Source organism: Chrysemys picta, chromosome 20, assembly GCF_011386835.1.
Source record: "Chrysemys picta bellii isolate R12L10 chromosome 20, ASM1138683v2, whole genome shotgun sequence".
Classification (NCBI taxonomy): Eukaryota; Metazoa; Chordata; order Testudines; family Emydidae; genus Chrysemys; species Chrysemys picta.
In genome coordinates, this window is record NC_088810.1 from 16,898,792 (window position 1) to 16,913,796 (window position 15,005).

General features: G+C 43.9%; 1 protein-coding gene across 28 annotated transcripts in view; it reads left to right on the top strand.

Annotated features, from left to right (window-relative positions):
• The window catches only part of POGZ (pogo transposable element derived with ZNF domain), a 65,221-nt gene extending 50,216 nt beyond the window's left edge, over positions 1–15,005 (top strand). For 12 of the 28 annotated variants that reach the window (XM_008170333.4, XM_065574726.1, XM_042843349.2 and 9 more), the window contains 9 exons: positions 3,296–3,396; positions 4,401–4,547; positions 5,413–5,547; positions 5,861–6,033; positions 6,664–6,804; positions 7,632–7,691; positions 10,967–11,079; positions 12,015–12,039; positions 12,145–15,005. In XM_008170333.4, coding sequence (XP_008168555.2) covers positions 3,296–3,396; positions 4,401–4,547; positions 5,413–5,547; positions 5,861–6,033; positions 6,664–6,804; positions 7,632–7,691; positions 10,967–11,079; positions 12,015–12,039; positions 12,145–13,714 — 2,465 coding nt within the window. In that variant the 3' untranslated portion in view covers positions 13,715–15,005. Of the gene's footprint in view, positions 1–3,295; positions 3,397–4,400; positions 4,557–5,412; positions 5,548–5,860; positions 6,067–6,663; positions 6,805–7,631; positions 7,692–10,966; positions 11,080–12,014; positions 12,040–12,144 lie in introns of all 28 variants that reach the window. The other 16 variants (XM_065574738.1, XM_024107024.3, XM_065574722.1 and 13 more) reach the window with 3 other exon arrangements.

Sequence of the window (15,005 nt, forward strand, 5' to 3'; positions counted from 1 at the left end):
GCTACCTCCCACCCATTGGGAAACAAACAACAATTTTGAAGCGTTGGTCGAGGGTCTGCACGACCACCCCTTGACTCTACCACCTATTTGCCCATGTGGCCACCGCCTCCAGGTTTTCCACCATGCCTGGCAGCAGATCACACAGGACCGTTGGGTCCTGGAAATAGTTCAGTCCGGTTACTCCATCCCTTTTATATCCCACCCTCCTACCCTTCTCCCTTCCCCGTCCCTCTTCAGGGACCCCTCTCACGAGCACCTACTTCGTGTAGAAGTGGCTCATCTTCTACAGCTAGGTGCAGTGGAACCTGTGCCGACACAACATCGAGGCGAAGGGTTCTACACCCACTACTTTCTGACCCAAAAGAAGAGCGGGAGATGGAGGCCTATACCAGACCTACGCCGACTGAACAAATTCGTGTGTGTACAGAAATTCAAGATGGTCACACTGGGCACAATAATACCCGTGCTGGAACAAGGGGACTGGTTCACAGCCCTCAACCTACAGGACGCCTATTTTCACATACCCATTCATCCAGCCCACAGACGCTTCTTGCGGTTCGCACTAGGACACAACCATTTTTAGTACAGGGTACTCCCTTTCGGACTTTCCACAGCACCGAGAGTATTCTCCAAGACCCTAGCCGTAGTCGTGGCCCAACTCCGCAGACACGGGATCATACTTTTCCCCTACTTAGACAATTGCCTCATCAAAGGCAACTCCTACGACAAGACATTACAAGCTACCCATTTCGCCATCTCCCTCTTCCACAGCTTATGTCTGCAAATAAACTTCCAAAAATCCACCCTGACATCTACACAGCGGATCGAATTCATCGGAGCTCACCTGGACTCAATCCGAACCAGAGCCTCACTCCCACACAATAGATTCCTCGCTATTACACATCTCATACATACGCTCTCCGTTCGTCCCAGGATACAGGCAAGAATTTGCCTACAGCGCCTTAGCCACATGGCAGCCACCACCTTCGTGGTCAAGTACGCCAGGCTGCACATGAGATGTCTTCAGGGTTGGCTCAGCTCCAACTACAAACCCAGCAGACACAGTTTCTGCATGATGCTGACTCCTCCAGCGAACGTACTAGCTTCCCTACAATGGTGGACAAGATCAGAGAACCTCTGCAAGGGCGTTCCCTTCCAGCAACGCTCCCCATGCTCGCCACAGACACTTCCCTGGTCGGTTGGGGAGCGCATCTGGGGGGACACATGGCACAGGGCCGCTGGTCCCTGCCAGAGACGCATCTGCACATAAATCTCCTAGAGCTCAGAGCAGTGAGACAAGCCTGCCTTCGCTTTCTCCCTATCATAAAGAACAAATCTATCCAGGTGCTAGCAGACAATATAGCATGTATGTTTTACATCAACAGACGAGGGGAGCACGATCACACTCCCTATGCATGGAGGCCATCCGGTTATGGAATTGGTGCATACAACACCACATAGAAATTACCGCTTCATACCTACCCGGATGTCACAACACTACCGCCGACACACTAAGCGGACACTTCTCCAAAGAACACGAATGGAAATTACATCCCATGATACAACAACAGCTCTTCTCCCACTGGGGCATCTCGTCAATAGACCTCTTTGCCACAACCCCGAATCGCAAATGCCACCTATTTTGCTCCAAAGTGGGATTTGGGACTGCATCCCTAGGAGACGCTTTCCTCATCCTATGGAACAACTCTTCATGTACGCTTTTCCACCGATCCTTCTGATACACAGGGTTTTATGCAAGATCAGCGACGATAAGGCCCGGGGCATACTTATTGCCCCAGCTTGGCCAAGACAGACATGGTATCCTTACCTGCTCCGCATGTCCATCTGTCCTCCACGGACTCTCCCCAACAGACCAGATTTGCTTTCTCAGGACAACGGCCGGCTTCTTCACCCGCAGCGCCAGAAACTCCACTTGATGGCATGGTTCCTTCATGGTTCCAGACCACAAACTAGCCTGTTCTGAGCAAGTCCGGTATGTTCTGCTGCATAGTAGAAAAGACTCCACCCGTAAGACTTACCTGCAAAAGTGGAAACGCTTCTCCGTGTGGTGCTCCCATAAATACTTGACACCCCATACCATGACCCTCCCTAACATCCTAGACTACCTTTTGAAACTAAAACCGGGCAGGCTCTTGCTCAACTCCATCAGAGTACACCTCGCAGCCCTCACCACCTTCCATGATTTGCTGGACAGATATTCCCTCTTTGACCACCCCACAATAAAAGGCTTTCTCACGGGCCTGCAAACCTCTACCTTGAGATTTATCCATCAGCAACTGCCTGGAATCTCAATCTAGTTCATTGGGTCTTATGAAAACTCCCTTCGAGCCCTTAGCTACCTCATCTCTTCTCCACATGTCTATGAAGGTAGCTTTCTTGGTTGCTATAACGTCAGCAAGGAGAGTAGGGGAAATAAGCACCCTGATGGCCTACCCTCCCTACACAACCTTTTCTAAAGATAAAGTTACCCTGCGACCACACCCTAAATTTCTCCTTAAGGTGGTGTCCACCTTAACCAACCAGTATACTTACCTGCATTCTATCCCAAACCGCATGAGACTCTGCATGAAGCGGCTGTACATACCCTCACCATCAGACGAGCAATCGCCTTTTATCTAGATAGGACTAAACCATTTTGTAAGTCCCCGCAGCTATTTGTCTCCACTACCAAGAGATTGAAAGATGCGGCTATCTCTAAGCAACGGCTTTCCAAGTGGATCTCTGACTTCATCAGATCCTGTTACCGCATTCAGAATGCCCAACCACCCGAAGGCATCAGAACTCATTCTACTCGAGCTGTCAACAAACGTTGCCTTCCTCCATAACGTACCCATTCCTGATATCTGTAAGGCGGCCACGTGGACATCTGAACGCACATTTACCAAACGTTATGCTATCATGCAGGATACCACGGCAGACACCATAGTAGGCCACACAGTACTGTCTACAGTCATCCCTGCCGCAACTCCAAAGTCCCATCAGCCATAGTGGGTATTGCTTCACGTTCACCTGGAGTGGAGCATCCACAGGGACAGCACTCGAAGAACAAGAGAAGGTTACTCCCTGCTCAGTTGATCTTGGTGATGCCTTCCAGAAGATGCTGAGAATAGATTGATAGATAGATTTCAGTCATATGCCCCAGATCCAAGAGGAGAGAACCAGTAATATCATTCCTTTAAAGGAAGTAAAATATTATCTGATTTCAAAGTCATTCACTGCAACCTTTGTATTGTGGGGGTTTTAACTGTTACTTTGCTTTTCTTTCCTGCTACAGCGAAGTGCAAGATTTGTGAATGGGCATTTGAGAGTGAGCCAATGTTCTTGCAGCATATGAAGGATACCCACAAGCCTGGAGAAATGCCCTACGTTTGTCAGGTATTACACATTTTAAACTCTGTGCTTTAGACTGTTTCTATGAAGTCCAGGAGGAGGTCTGGAACTTTCCAACAAATCACTTAAGTAGGTGATTAGTGCCATTGGAGTCAGTGCTGAGGGAGCAAACACTAGTAGTTTGCATTGAGGGCCTGGAGATGGGAGCTTTTTCAGGAAAGAGAAGCTGTCACTCTAGAGGAGAAGATAAGGCTCTGTCACTCACTCACTACATCCCTAGTTGCTGTCTAAGCCTGAGATCAGTGCTTGCATCCACTCTCCAGATGCTACCCTCCATAAATTGGCCCCCACTGCTGCCTGTCCAATGGGAGAAGGAGAAAAATAAGAAACGTCTAAAATGTAACCTTTTTCAGTGTGACACAGGGCCTGAGTGAATTTTTCTATCTGACATACTGTGACTTGCTTTTCAGTAACTACCTGTTATTCCTGATTGCATTGTTACTCCTCTCTTCTTTTTAGATTGGATGGATAGTGTCATTAACTGCTAATTTTATAACCATCTGAAAGAACAGAATTCTCAGGAGAGATCTGTTCTTAGAACTATTAATTTTAAGAGTATAGTAGTCTCTTTAAAAAAATCTAAGTATCTTATTTTTATTCTTTATGGGTATACCTCAGTAAACCCTGATGTTCCCCCGACTCCTCAAGATACCTCTCTCTTCTTGTAGCCCTGTATTCTGAGTGATGAAGACTGCATAAGATTTACTTTCTTTCAGAGCTCATTACTCCTCAGGTGCTCAGGAATCTACCTAGATTTACCAGCCCCATTTTTAACAGAGAGAGATCACTCACTGTTAGGTCTCACTTCCTGTTAGATCTCCCTTCCTGCTTACTTCAGATAAGCCCTGGTTCATTCAGTAACTTAAAGGGGGTGTAGGTTAGCAGCTGCTTAGATGCTTCAGTGAAAGTAACCATATACTATAGTTATAGATGTGATATAAATTCCTAGATTACTTCCATGTTAATTGTTTGCATTTGTCCGTCCCCAGGTCTGTCAATATCGTTCGTCGCTTTACTCTGAAGTGGATAGCCATTTCCGAATGATCCACGAGGACACACGGCACCTGCTCTGTCCTTATTGCCTGAAAGTCTTTAAGAATGGCAATGCCTTCCAGCAGCATTTTATGAGGCACCAGGTAACCCAAGTACGGAGTTAGATTTACAGTCTTTGCAAAGTTTTGGTTAAAATGGTTCACTTTTCACAGAGAATTGAGTGGGAGTGGAGCACATGCGTAAAGCTGAATCAGGGCGTGCGCGCGCGCACACACTCTCTCTCTCTCTCTCTCTCTCTCTCTCTATTTACTGTGAGAAATGTTCCCTGTCGGTATTTGTTTCCCGGTTGTAATTATTGGTGGGTGATATCAGCCCTTTATCCTTCTGGGTGAAAAGTTCAGATTCCAGAAAATAAATTCCATCCCCCAGACCACATTTTTTACAGCCGTTGGGAAGCTCTATTTCCATATCTATTGCCTAGAATGGTCACCTCTTTTAAGTGTGAGTAGTTCTAAGTTCTAAATTGTGTAAAGTTAGTGCTTTTGGCAGGTGGCACATTGACAACCCTGGAAGCCCTCAGTTTACCCACAGAACAGATATAGGGTAGGCATTGGAAAGGCAAGCAGCTTCCACGTGCTGCTCTGCCAGTGTGCCTCAGCCGTGACTCGGAGAAAACCCCCTCTAGGAGAAAGAGAAGAGTTCATTTTTCTTGATCCTGCAGTTGTTGGTGGCTCTGCTGATAAAGGGACCAATTGCCGGGGTGAAGGTGATTTTGTGATGTGGACACTTTACCCACTGGAAACTGAACAAAGTCCACCAGTGTAACTACTTTTAATACAGTATTTTCAGATGCCCCCTAAACTTGGCTGGACTTGAGATCAAGGGGATAAAAGGAAGAGAAGCCATTGTTTTGGTTTGTTTAAATAAATAAAATAAACCACCCAAGAACCTTCCCTTTTTGCCTCCACTCTCCAAAATTAAATCTATTTCATTTTTATTTTGCTTTAGAAGAAGAGTGTTTATCACTGTAACAAGTGTCGTCTGCAATTCCTATTTGCCAAGGATAAAATTGAACACAAGCTGCAGCACCACAAAACTTTCCGAAAGCCCAAACAGCTAGAAGGACTGAAACCTGGAACCAAGGTAAGGGATCCAAGCTAGACAGCAGCCCTCGCTCCTCCTCCTACATTTTCTCAGAAGTATATCAACAATATGTACTTCCTAAAAATTCCAGCAGCATTTTTCTACCGGTTTTTACTAGATGCCATAAAACAGGTGTTTGCAGAATGTGCATCACTTCAAATCTACACCTGTTGGAACAGACTGAGTCCACCTGCCATTCCATGTTAAATTGAGCAGACCATTGCAAAGCTGAAGAGCAGAGATCAGGAGTGGGGCAGCACCTGTCTTAAATATGCAAAACTGAGGTATAGCCTGTATCTGTCATTTGCTGCAGGTTACAATTAGAGCATCTAGAGGACAGCCGCGGACGGTGCCAGTATCTTCGAATGATGCGCCACAGGGCACCTTGCAGGAAGCCACTCCACTGACGACTTCCTCGGACCCCCAGCCCATCTTCCTGTACCCACCCGTCCAGAGGAACATCCAGAAGAGAGCAGTCAAGAAAATGTCAGAACTTCTTGCTAAGTTTCAAACTAAAAGGTTGTTAAAGAAAATGCAGTCAGCTATGTTATGCCACCATTGATGGCAGACTGCTCCTCGGCACTGTGCAGTTTCGGCTTGTTCACTGCCAGGAAGAACTATCATGCCAGGAGAAGCCAGCTTTCCACAAGACCAGGATTAAGTCAAATTATTAACAGTTTTGGTTTTTTTATTTTCTCTTTTGTGGGGTTTTCCCTGTAGAGAGCCCAGAGGAGCCTCTCTCTTTCTCTTCCCCCTCTTATACTGTCTTCCTTAGAGGTCCCACACTGCAGCCTTAATTTTTCTGGTTAAGGCAGTCCACTGCATTTGAGTACATGGCATAAAAGAGTGATTCCTTAAAGAGGTGTCACAAATGGGGAAACTAAAGACTAACACTAAGACAATCTATATAGCTAGGGCTGAAAGTATAGGTCAGAGGAGATTATTTTGACTGCATTTTTTTCTAGAAGTTTGCCTCTGTCGATGACAGTCTTCACTGTTTGCTGATTAACTTTGTCTTTTGTGTCTGCCAGTCTAAAAGGGTTTGTAGGAACAGGAATTGTAACTCCACAAGGTATCTGTACAGCCACTGATGAGAATGTCCCCTTTCATCTGCAGGAGTGTCCTGGGGAGGCAGACATGCTTGGAGTGCAGCTTCGAAATCCCAGATTTCCCAAACCACTTTCCTACCTACGTCCATTGTTCGCTGTGTCGTTATAGCACTTGCTGCTCCAGAGCTTATGCCAACCATATGATCAAGTAGGTGTAAAAGGACTCTCTAGAAAAGCAAACCTCTCTAATACACTGGAAGCCCCCCTTAGATTGTCATTCTCTTTTACTGGGGCATCAGTAAATTCCAGTTCACTAGAAGTGGGTTATAGAGCAGTGTGCATGTGGTTTGTATCAATGCAGAGGGTGGTAATGGGCGAGAACAGTTGAGGGCAAATGCTGGATGAGGATTAATCTTAGTGGATTTCAGTTCACATAAGGGACACGCACGCATCCCAATGCCTTTTCATTTGCCAGCCACCTAGAAATATCCCGTCTAACGTTTGCAGCTGCCCTCCCCATTCAGAATCAGGATTTGGTGATTCTACTCTAGACCACTGGGCCTAAAAACCTCTCCAAGTTCTTAAGCATCAGTGACTGTGGCAAATAAGACATTACTAGGTGAGAACTGTAATTAACTGCCCTCCGGTGCAAATCGCTGAGAGGTGTGGGTTTCAGAGCAGGGATATTGCTGTCTTGCTCCTAAAACAGGTTCCAGTATATAGTTAATTGAAAGATGTAGTTAATCTGTTACCTTGTGATCAAAAATGAGTCATGCTACATTCGCACAAACCTACAGATCCTAGAAAACGATGGATGCAGCACAGTTGCCCCCAGAGCCAGGGTCAAGCAGTTTAATCAGGGATAGGAATCCAATTCCCCTGAAATCTTAATTGAAAGATAGGGAAACTTGCAACAGAATGATTCTAAAATAGGATCAGGTTTCTCTGAATAAGTGTGCAAGATTTTTTTGTCTGGCTTAAATATGCAGAATAATCCTGAGCCTCTAGTAAATATCTTTGTTTTTTATCTTACAGCAACCACGTTCCTCGGAAGAGTCCAAAATACTTGGCCTTGTTTAAAAACTATACTGCCTGGTAATGCCAAACTTGATTACATCTTATTTTAATTTCCTAACCATCTCAAGTGATTTATTTTCTGATCTTCTAACTCTGTCATCTTCTGTAATTATCCACTTCTCAAGAAGATCCAATATTTTTTTTCTGTAATAGCAAAAAAGTGTTTAAACAGAGCACAAGATCCTGGGTCATACTTTACCCTTGATAACCTGCAACTCCTAATGACTTCTTAGGGCAGGTCTACACTACAGCCCGGATCGACACTCTGAGATCGATCCAACGGTGGTTGATTTGGCGGGTCTAGTGAAGACCTGCAAAATTGACAGCATATCGCTCTCCAGTCGACCCCTGTACTGTACCCCCGATGAGAAGAGTAAGGTAAGTCGATGGGAGAGTTTCTCCTGTCGACCCCCCGCGGTGTAGACCCTACGGTAACTCGACCTAAGGTACGTCAGTTGCGTAGCATAGGTTGACTTATCGCGGTAGTGTAGACATAGCTTTACTGTGAGCTAACTTCATGTGGGAAATGCATTTATGCAGTTGAAGGCAGAATTTGGTCATAAGAACGTAAGAATGGCCATACTAGGTCAGATCAATGATCTATCCCAGACCAGTATCCTGTCTTCCAATAGTGGCGAGTGCCAGAAGCTTCAGAAGGAGAAAACAGAACAAGGCACTGAGTGATCCACACCCTGTCATCCAGTCCCAGCTTCTTTTAGGACACCCAGAGTATGAGATTGCATCCCTGACCCTCTTAGTTAATAGCCATCGATGGATCTATCCTCCAGAAACTTTATCTAATTCTTTTTTGAATCCAGTTGTACTTTTGGCCTTTACAATAACCCCTGGCAATGACATCCCCTGGCAATGACATCCCCTGGCAATGACTTCCCCAGGTTGACTGTGGGGTGTGTGAAGAAGTACTTCCTTATGGTTTTTTAAACCTGCTGCCTGTTACTGACCCCGGTTCTTGTGTTATGTGACGGAGTGAATAACACGTCCGTATTTGCTTTCTCCACACCTTTCATGATTTTCTAAACCTCTATCTTATCTCCCCTCAGTTGTCTCTTTTTTCCAAGCTGAACAGTCCCGTCTTTTTAATCTCCCCTCATATGGAAGCTTTCTATCCCCCTAATAATTTTTGTTGCCCTTCTGTGTACTTTTTCCAATTCTAATCTATCTTTTTTGAGATGGGATGACCATAAGTGCACGCAGTATTCAAAGTATGGGCATACCATGCTTTTATATATGGTGGTATTATGATTTTTTTTGTCTTATTATCTATCCCTTTTCTGATGTTTCCCAACATTTCCCAACATATTACGTTTTTTGACTGGTGCACATTGAACAGATGTTTTCAGAGAACTATCCACGATAACTCCAAGATTGCTTTCTTGTGTGGTAATAGCTAATTTAGACACTATCATTTTGTATGTATATTTGGAATTATGCCAGTGTACATTACTTTGCATTTATCAACATTGAATATCATCTGCCATTTTGTTGCCCATTCACCCAGTTTTGTGAGATCCCTTTGTAACTCTTTGCAGTCTGCTTTGGACCTAACTGTCTGGAGTAATTTTGTATCATCTGAAAACTTTGCCAACTCACTGTTTTACCTTTTTTTTCCCCTAATCATTTATGACTGTTAAACAGCACTAGTCCCAGTACCCATCTCTGGGGCACCCTGCTGTTTATCTTTCTCCACTGTGAAAACTGATAATTTAGTCCTACTCTTTGTTTTCTATCTTTTAACCAGTCACTGATCCAGGAGAGGAACTTGCCTCTTTTTCCCATGACTGCTTACTTTGCTTAAGAGCCTTTGATGAGGGACCTTGTCAAAGGCTTTCTGAAAGTCGAAGTGTACTAGATCACCCTTGTCCATATGTTTGTTGACCCCCTCAAAGAAGTCTAATAGATTGGTGAGGCATGATTTCCCTTTACAAAAGCTGTGTTGGGTGTTCCCCAACATATCATGTTGATCTATGTGTCTGATAATTCTGTTCTTTACTGTAGTTTCAACCATTTTGCTGGTACTGAAGTTAGGCTTACCAGACTGTAATTGCCAGGATTGCTTCTGGAACCTTTTTCAAAAATTGGTGTCACATTAGTTCTCTGCCACTGATCTGGCACAGAGGCTGATTTAAATGATAGATTACATATCACAATTAGTAGTTCTGCAATTTCATATTTGAGTTCCCTCAGAAATCTGGTCCTGGTGACTTATTTCTGTTTAAAGTATCAGTTTGTTCCAAAACTTCCTCTACTGACACCTCAATCTGGGACAGTTCCTCAGATTTGTCATCTAAAAAAAATGGCTCAGGTGAGGGTATCTCCCTTACATCCTCCGCAGTGGAAACTGATGCAAAGAATTTGTTTAGCTTCTCCTCAATGACCTTGTCTTCCTTGAGTGCTCTTTTAGCACCCCAATTGTCCTGTGGCCCTGCTGATTGTTTGGCCAGCTTCCTGCCTCTGGTGTACTTAAAAAAAATATTTTTTTTTTACTTTTAGTTCTTGTCTTTTGCTAGTTGCTCTTCAGATTCTTTTTTGACCTGCCTAATTATGTTTGACCTGCCAGAATGTATGTTCCTGTCTGTTTTCCTCACTAGGATTTGACTTTCAGTTTTTAAAAGATGTCTTTTTGTCTTTAACCGCCTCTTTTACTCTGTTGTTTAGCCATGGTGGCTTTTTTCTGGTCCTCTTACTGTTTTTTGGGAGTGGGAATACATTTTGTTTGAGCCTCTATTATGGTGGGGGGGGGGTATAAATTCCATGCCACTTCCACACATTTCACTTTTGTGACTGTTTCTTTTAATTTCCGTTTAACTAGCCTCATTTTTGTGTAGTTCCCCTTTTTGAAGTTAAGTGCTACTGTGGTGGGTTTCTTAGGTATTTTCTCCCCTATAAGGATGCTAAATTTAATTTCATTGTGATCGCTATTACCAAGTGGTTCAGCTGTATTCACCTCTTGGAACAGATCCTGTGCTCCACTTAGAACTAAATCAAGAATTGCCTCTCCCCTTGTGGGTTCCAGGACTAACTGCTCCAAGAAGCAGTCAGTAATGGTGTCTAGAAATTTTCTCTCTTCATCCATCCCGAGGTGACATATACCCAGTCAATAAGGAGGTAATATTAATGGGGGATTTCAACTAAGTTTTCTGTTTTTATAGCCTCTGTAGTCTCCTTGAGAACTTTCCTTATCTCTTTATTAATGGTTGCTGCTTTCTGTGAAATGCATATGTTTGTTGTGATGCTGGTGTTCTTACACACTTCTTTTCTCTTTCCCCTCCTAGCGGGGTAAAGTTGGCTTGTGCCTCCTGTCTTTTTGCAACATCTGAAGGTGATGCAATGGCCAAGCATCTGGTCTTCAACCCATCACATGAGTTCAGTAACATCATTTTCCGAGGTAAGAGTTTGAGATGGAGCAGAAATGTCACATTATACTGTAGTGTAATAGTAATGTTGGGCATAATGCAATTATTTATAGACCATGGGCCAGATGCTTCCCTGGTGTATCTATTTGGGATGAATTTGGCCTAGTAGTCCTCTAGCTTTCCATGCTATTTATATGTAAAACATAGAGTAGATTCATAGATTAGGTCAGAAGGAACCACTGTGATCAGCTACTTTGACCTGCTGTATAACCCAGGCCATAGGACTTGTAGGTAGATGTGTAGTGTTGTGGACCCTTCATAACAGAATGAGAGAGTTTGTCTATTCTGGAGGTTTATGGGGTTGGTTTAATATCTCTTTTTTCCTTTTTTGGTAATAGTTACAGCTATATTGCTGTGGGCTGTGGGACTCATCCAGGGGCTGCATGAATGTTGTTAGTAAGTTACTCTTCCTCTGAGAGACTATTGAACCAGTGAGAGGCTAAGAGGCATTGTACTGCTGCTGAAGTTACAATTTTGGATGAGGCTTAAAATTTGTATCCTAGACGCTTGTCATTAAATATCCCTATTACATTTTGCTAAAGGAAAGTGTTACCTCCAATGGCCTGGGCAAATTCCAATTTACTGGCCTATATCCAGCCTAACTATATTCCTCCTGTGACTTCAAATGAATACAGTATTTCTCTGCTGGTTTTAATGGTCATTGTCTAGTGTCACTGTGCATTGTTAGCTGCTGTGCATCAACCCAGAGGTCGCTGCGTTTTAGTGTTGGATACAGTGATTACTCTATGGGTATGAAATTATACATATAAAGTGTTTGCAAATTGTGTTGAGATCCTTCAGGATGACTGGCACTGCAGAGGTACAAGATCATCATCCTAGAAAAATGATTTTTGTTGTTGTTTGTCTTGATGTTTGCAAACTAACCTCCAAATATTTCCTTTTTCAGGGCCCACTTGGATTTCACATTCAAGGTAAACTGTTTGACATCTCTCATTTGCCAAATACTCTTCTAGTTTTTGTTCCCTGTTTTTGTTTTTCTTGTTTTAAGCTGGTTCTTTGTGTTCTCTCCCTTCAAGGCACAGCCAGGCCCATGACGGAATCATGAAGAATATATACTCCACCTATCCCCCAAGTAAAGCTGCTACTGTGAAATCAAAGCCTTCGTTACCTGAGAAGGATGAGTTGGAGCCTGAAGCAGTGCCAGAGGCATATAAGAGACCTGTAGTTAGTCAGGAGGAAGAGTGCTTAAATATTGATGATCAAGAAGAAGAACAGCCAGCAAAAGAGCCCGAACCTGTAAGCAAAAAGGAACAACTGTCCGTGAAAAAGCTTCGTGTTGTACTGTTTGCTTTGTGCTGCAACACTGAACAGGCAGCAGAGCACTTCAGGAATCCTCAGAGGCGTATCCGGCGCTGGCTGCGGAGGTTTCAAGCTTTCCAAGAAGATAACTTAGCATCTTTGTCAGAAGGCAAGTACCTCAGCTTGGAGGCTGAAGAGAAGCTAGCAGAGTGGGTCCTCACACAAAGAGAGCAGCAGCTGCCTGTGAATGAGGAAACTCTCTTTCAGAAGGCAACCAAGATTGGCCGGTCCCTTGAGGGAGGCTTCAAGATCTCCTACGAATGGGCAGTGAGGTTCATGCTCAGACACAACCTCAGCATGCACACCCGCAGAGCGGTGGCTCACCCTCTCCCCAAAGATGTAGACGAAAATGCCAGCTGCTTCATTGAGTTTGTGCAGCGGCAGATCCACACCCAGGACCTGCCGCTCTCCATGATCGCAGCCATTGATGAGATCTCTCTTTTCCTTGATGTGGAGGTACTGAGCAGCGATGACAGGAAAGAGAATGCGTTGCAGACAGTGGGGACCGGGGAGCCCTGGTGCGACGTTGTCCTCGCTATCTTAGCTGATGGCAGCATTCTGCCAACACTAGTGTTCTACAGGGGTCATGTAGAGCAGCCTGCCAATGTGCCGGAGTCTATTATATTGGAAGCAAAGGAGAATGGGTACAGCGATGATGAAATCATGGAGCTGTGGTCTTCTAGAGTGTGGCAGAAGCACACGGAGTGCCAGAACAGCAAGGGCATGCTGGTGCTGGATTGCCACCGAACACATCTGTCTGAAGAGGTACTTTCCTTACTGAATGCATCCAGCACTCTGCCAGCCGTAGTCCCTGCTGGCTGCAGCTCCAAAATCCAACCCCTGGATGTGTGCATAAAAAGGACTGTGAAAAACTTCTTGCATAAAAAGTGGAAAGAGCAAGCCAAGGAAATGGCGGACTCCACATGCGACTCGGACATTCTCCTCCAGCTGGTTTTATGCTGGCTGGCGGAGGTTCTGGAAGTCATTGGCGACTGTCCTGAACTCGTGCAGCAGTCCTTCCTGGTGGCTAGCGTGCTGCCTGGCCCCGATGGCACGGCCAACTCTCCCACACGCAATGCTGACATGCAGGAGGAGCTGATCGCCTCTCTGGAGGAGCAGCTGAAGCTGAGCGATGAGCTGCAGGACGAAGAAGTTGGATTCCAGGATAGGACCCGTGCCGAAGAATCTACAGACCCAGAAATCCTCCACCAGCTCTTTGAAGGGGAAAGCGAGACTGAATCCTTCTATGGCTTCGAAGATGCTGATTTGGATCTGATGGAAATCTGAGCACTAATCTGAGAATCATGATCCAGAAAGGGTTATTTTTTAAATAAATGTTGGATGAGACCATTACACTTCCCTGTGGATTTGTGGGATTAGGAAATTTGTAGGTGATCACTCAGATTAATAGCCATTTATGCTGTTCATTTATAAGTTTTGTGCTTTTTTAAAAAAAAAAGAAAGAAATCACTGTGTTGGTATTTTCTGACGCTATATTGTGGGTGAATATTTTTGCGTTTTCTTTACCTCACTGTATCATAGTTTTCTGTTTTATTGTGCAAAAATGTTTTGAATTATACTACATCGTCAATGTGACCATTTCTAAAGAAAGGAAAAAAAAAATATGTAGCTAATGAACCAGTATATAAATCTTTTGGTTGTCTTAACACAGATTTTTTTTTTTTTTTTTTTTAACATTTGACCCAGAGATTTAGGTTTCTGTAGTAACTTTAGATATGAATTATTGCTTTAATGTGTGAAACCTTCTATTATTGGCCATGGAGATTTGGGTTTTTGTTTCTTTTTTAAAAAAGAAAAAGAAGAGCAATGACTTTGCTTGTGAATCTTGACACGGGGTAAAACACGGGGATAGAATTTTGCCTGTTCAATGCCAGCAACGGTTCTTAGGAGCCATTAGTATTTGAACTGGGGTTGAACTGAGATGTGTATTTAGGGAGTTAGGTGCAGTGTTAAAGCCAGCCTCTCGTTTTTGAGTAGACTTCATGACAACTGGAGGACACTGTGTGTGATGGTTTCATTCCTCCACCCAGGAAACCATCTGACACCCACCCACCTTGCTCCAAAGAATTACTGACAGAGGGTACATGATGGAAGAGACAAGCCAAGTCTGTCTTGATCTTCCTGTACAATAGATGGGAGCTAAAACTATATGGACCATTAAACAACCTTTTTAAACTACTAGTAGTTGATAAACCTGCTTTAACCAGTGGCATCAGACACTACGTTCCTTAGAATTAGAAAATCTGATTTAATGAAACAAACTGTGATGTGCACAAAAGGAAGACGTTTGTTTTTATTTTTCACTGCCAGCTTAAATTTTTCTACAATTTGCATGTTTGAGGGTTTTTTAATTGTATGTATTATGGTATAAACTGAAAGCATTTTGACATACAAAAATCAGAAGCACCTGCACCTTTCTGTTTCCATAGAGGTTTTTGAGAACCTTCCCTATTACCCAAGGAAAGCAGGAGGCAGCATGTGCAGACCTGTAAATGGTTCATCTTTAAAGTGTACATAAGTGGAACATTTAATAAAACCAGGGAAATGGATTTATAAA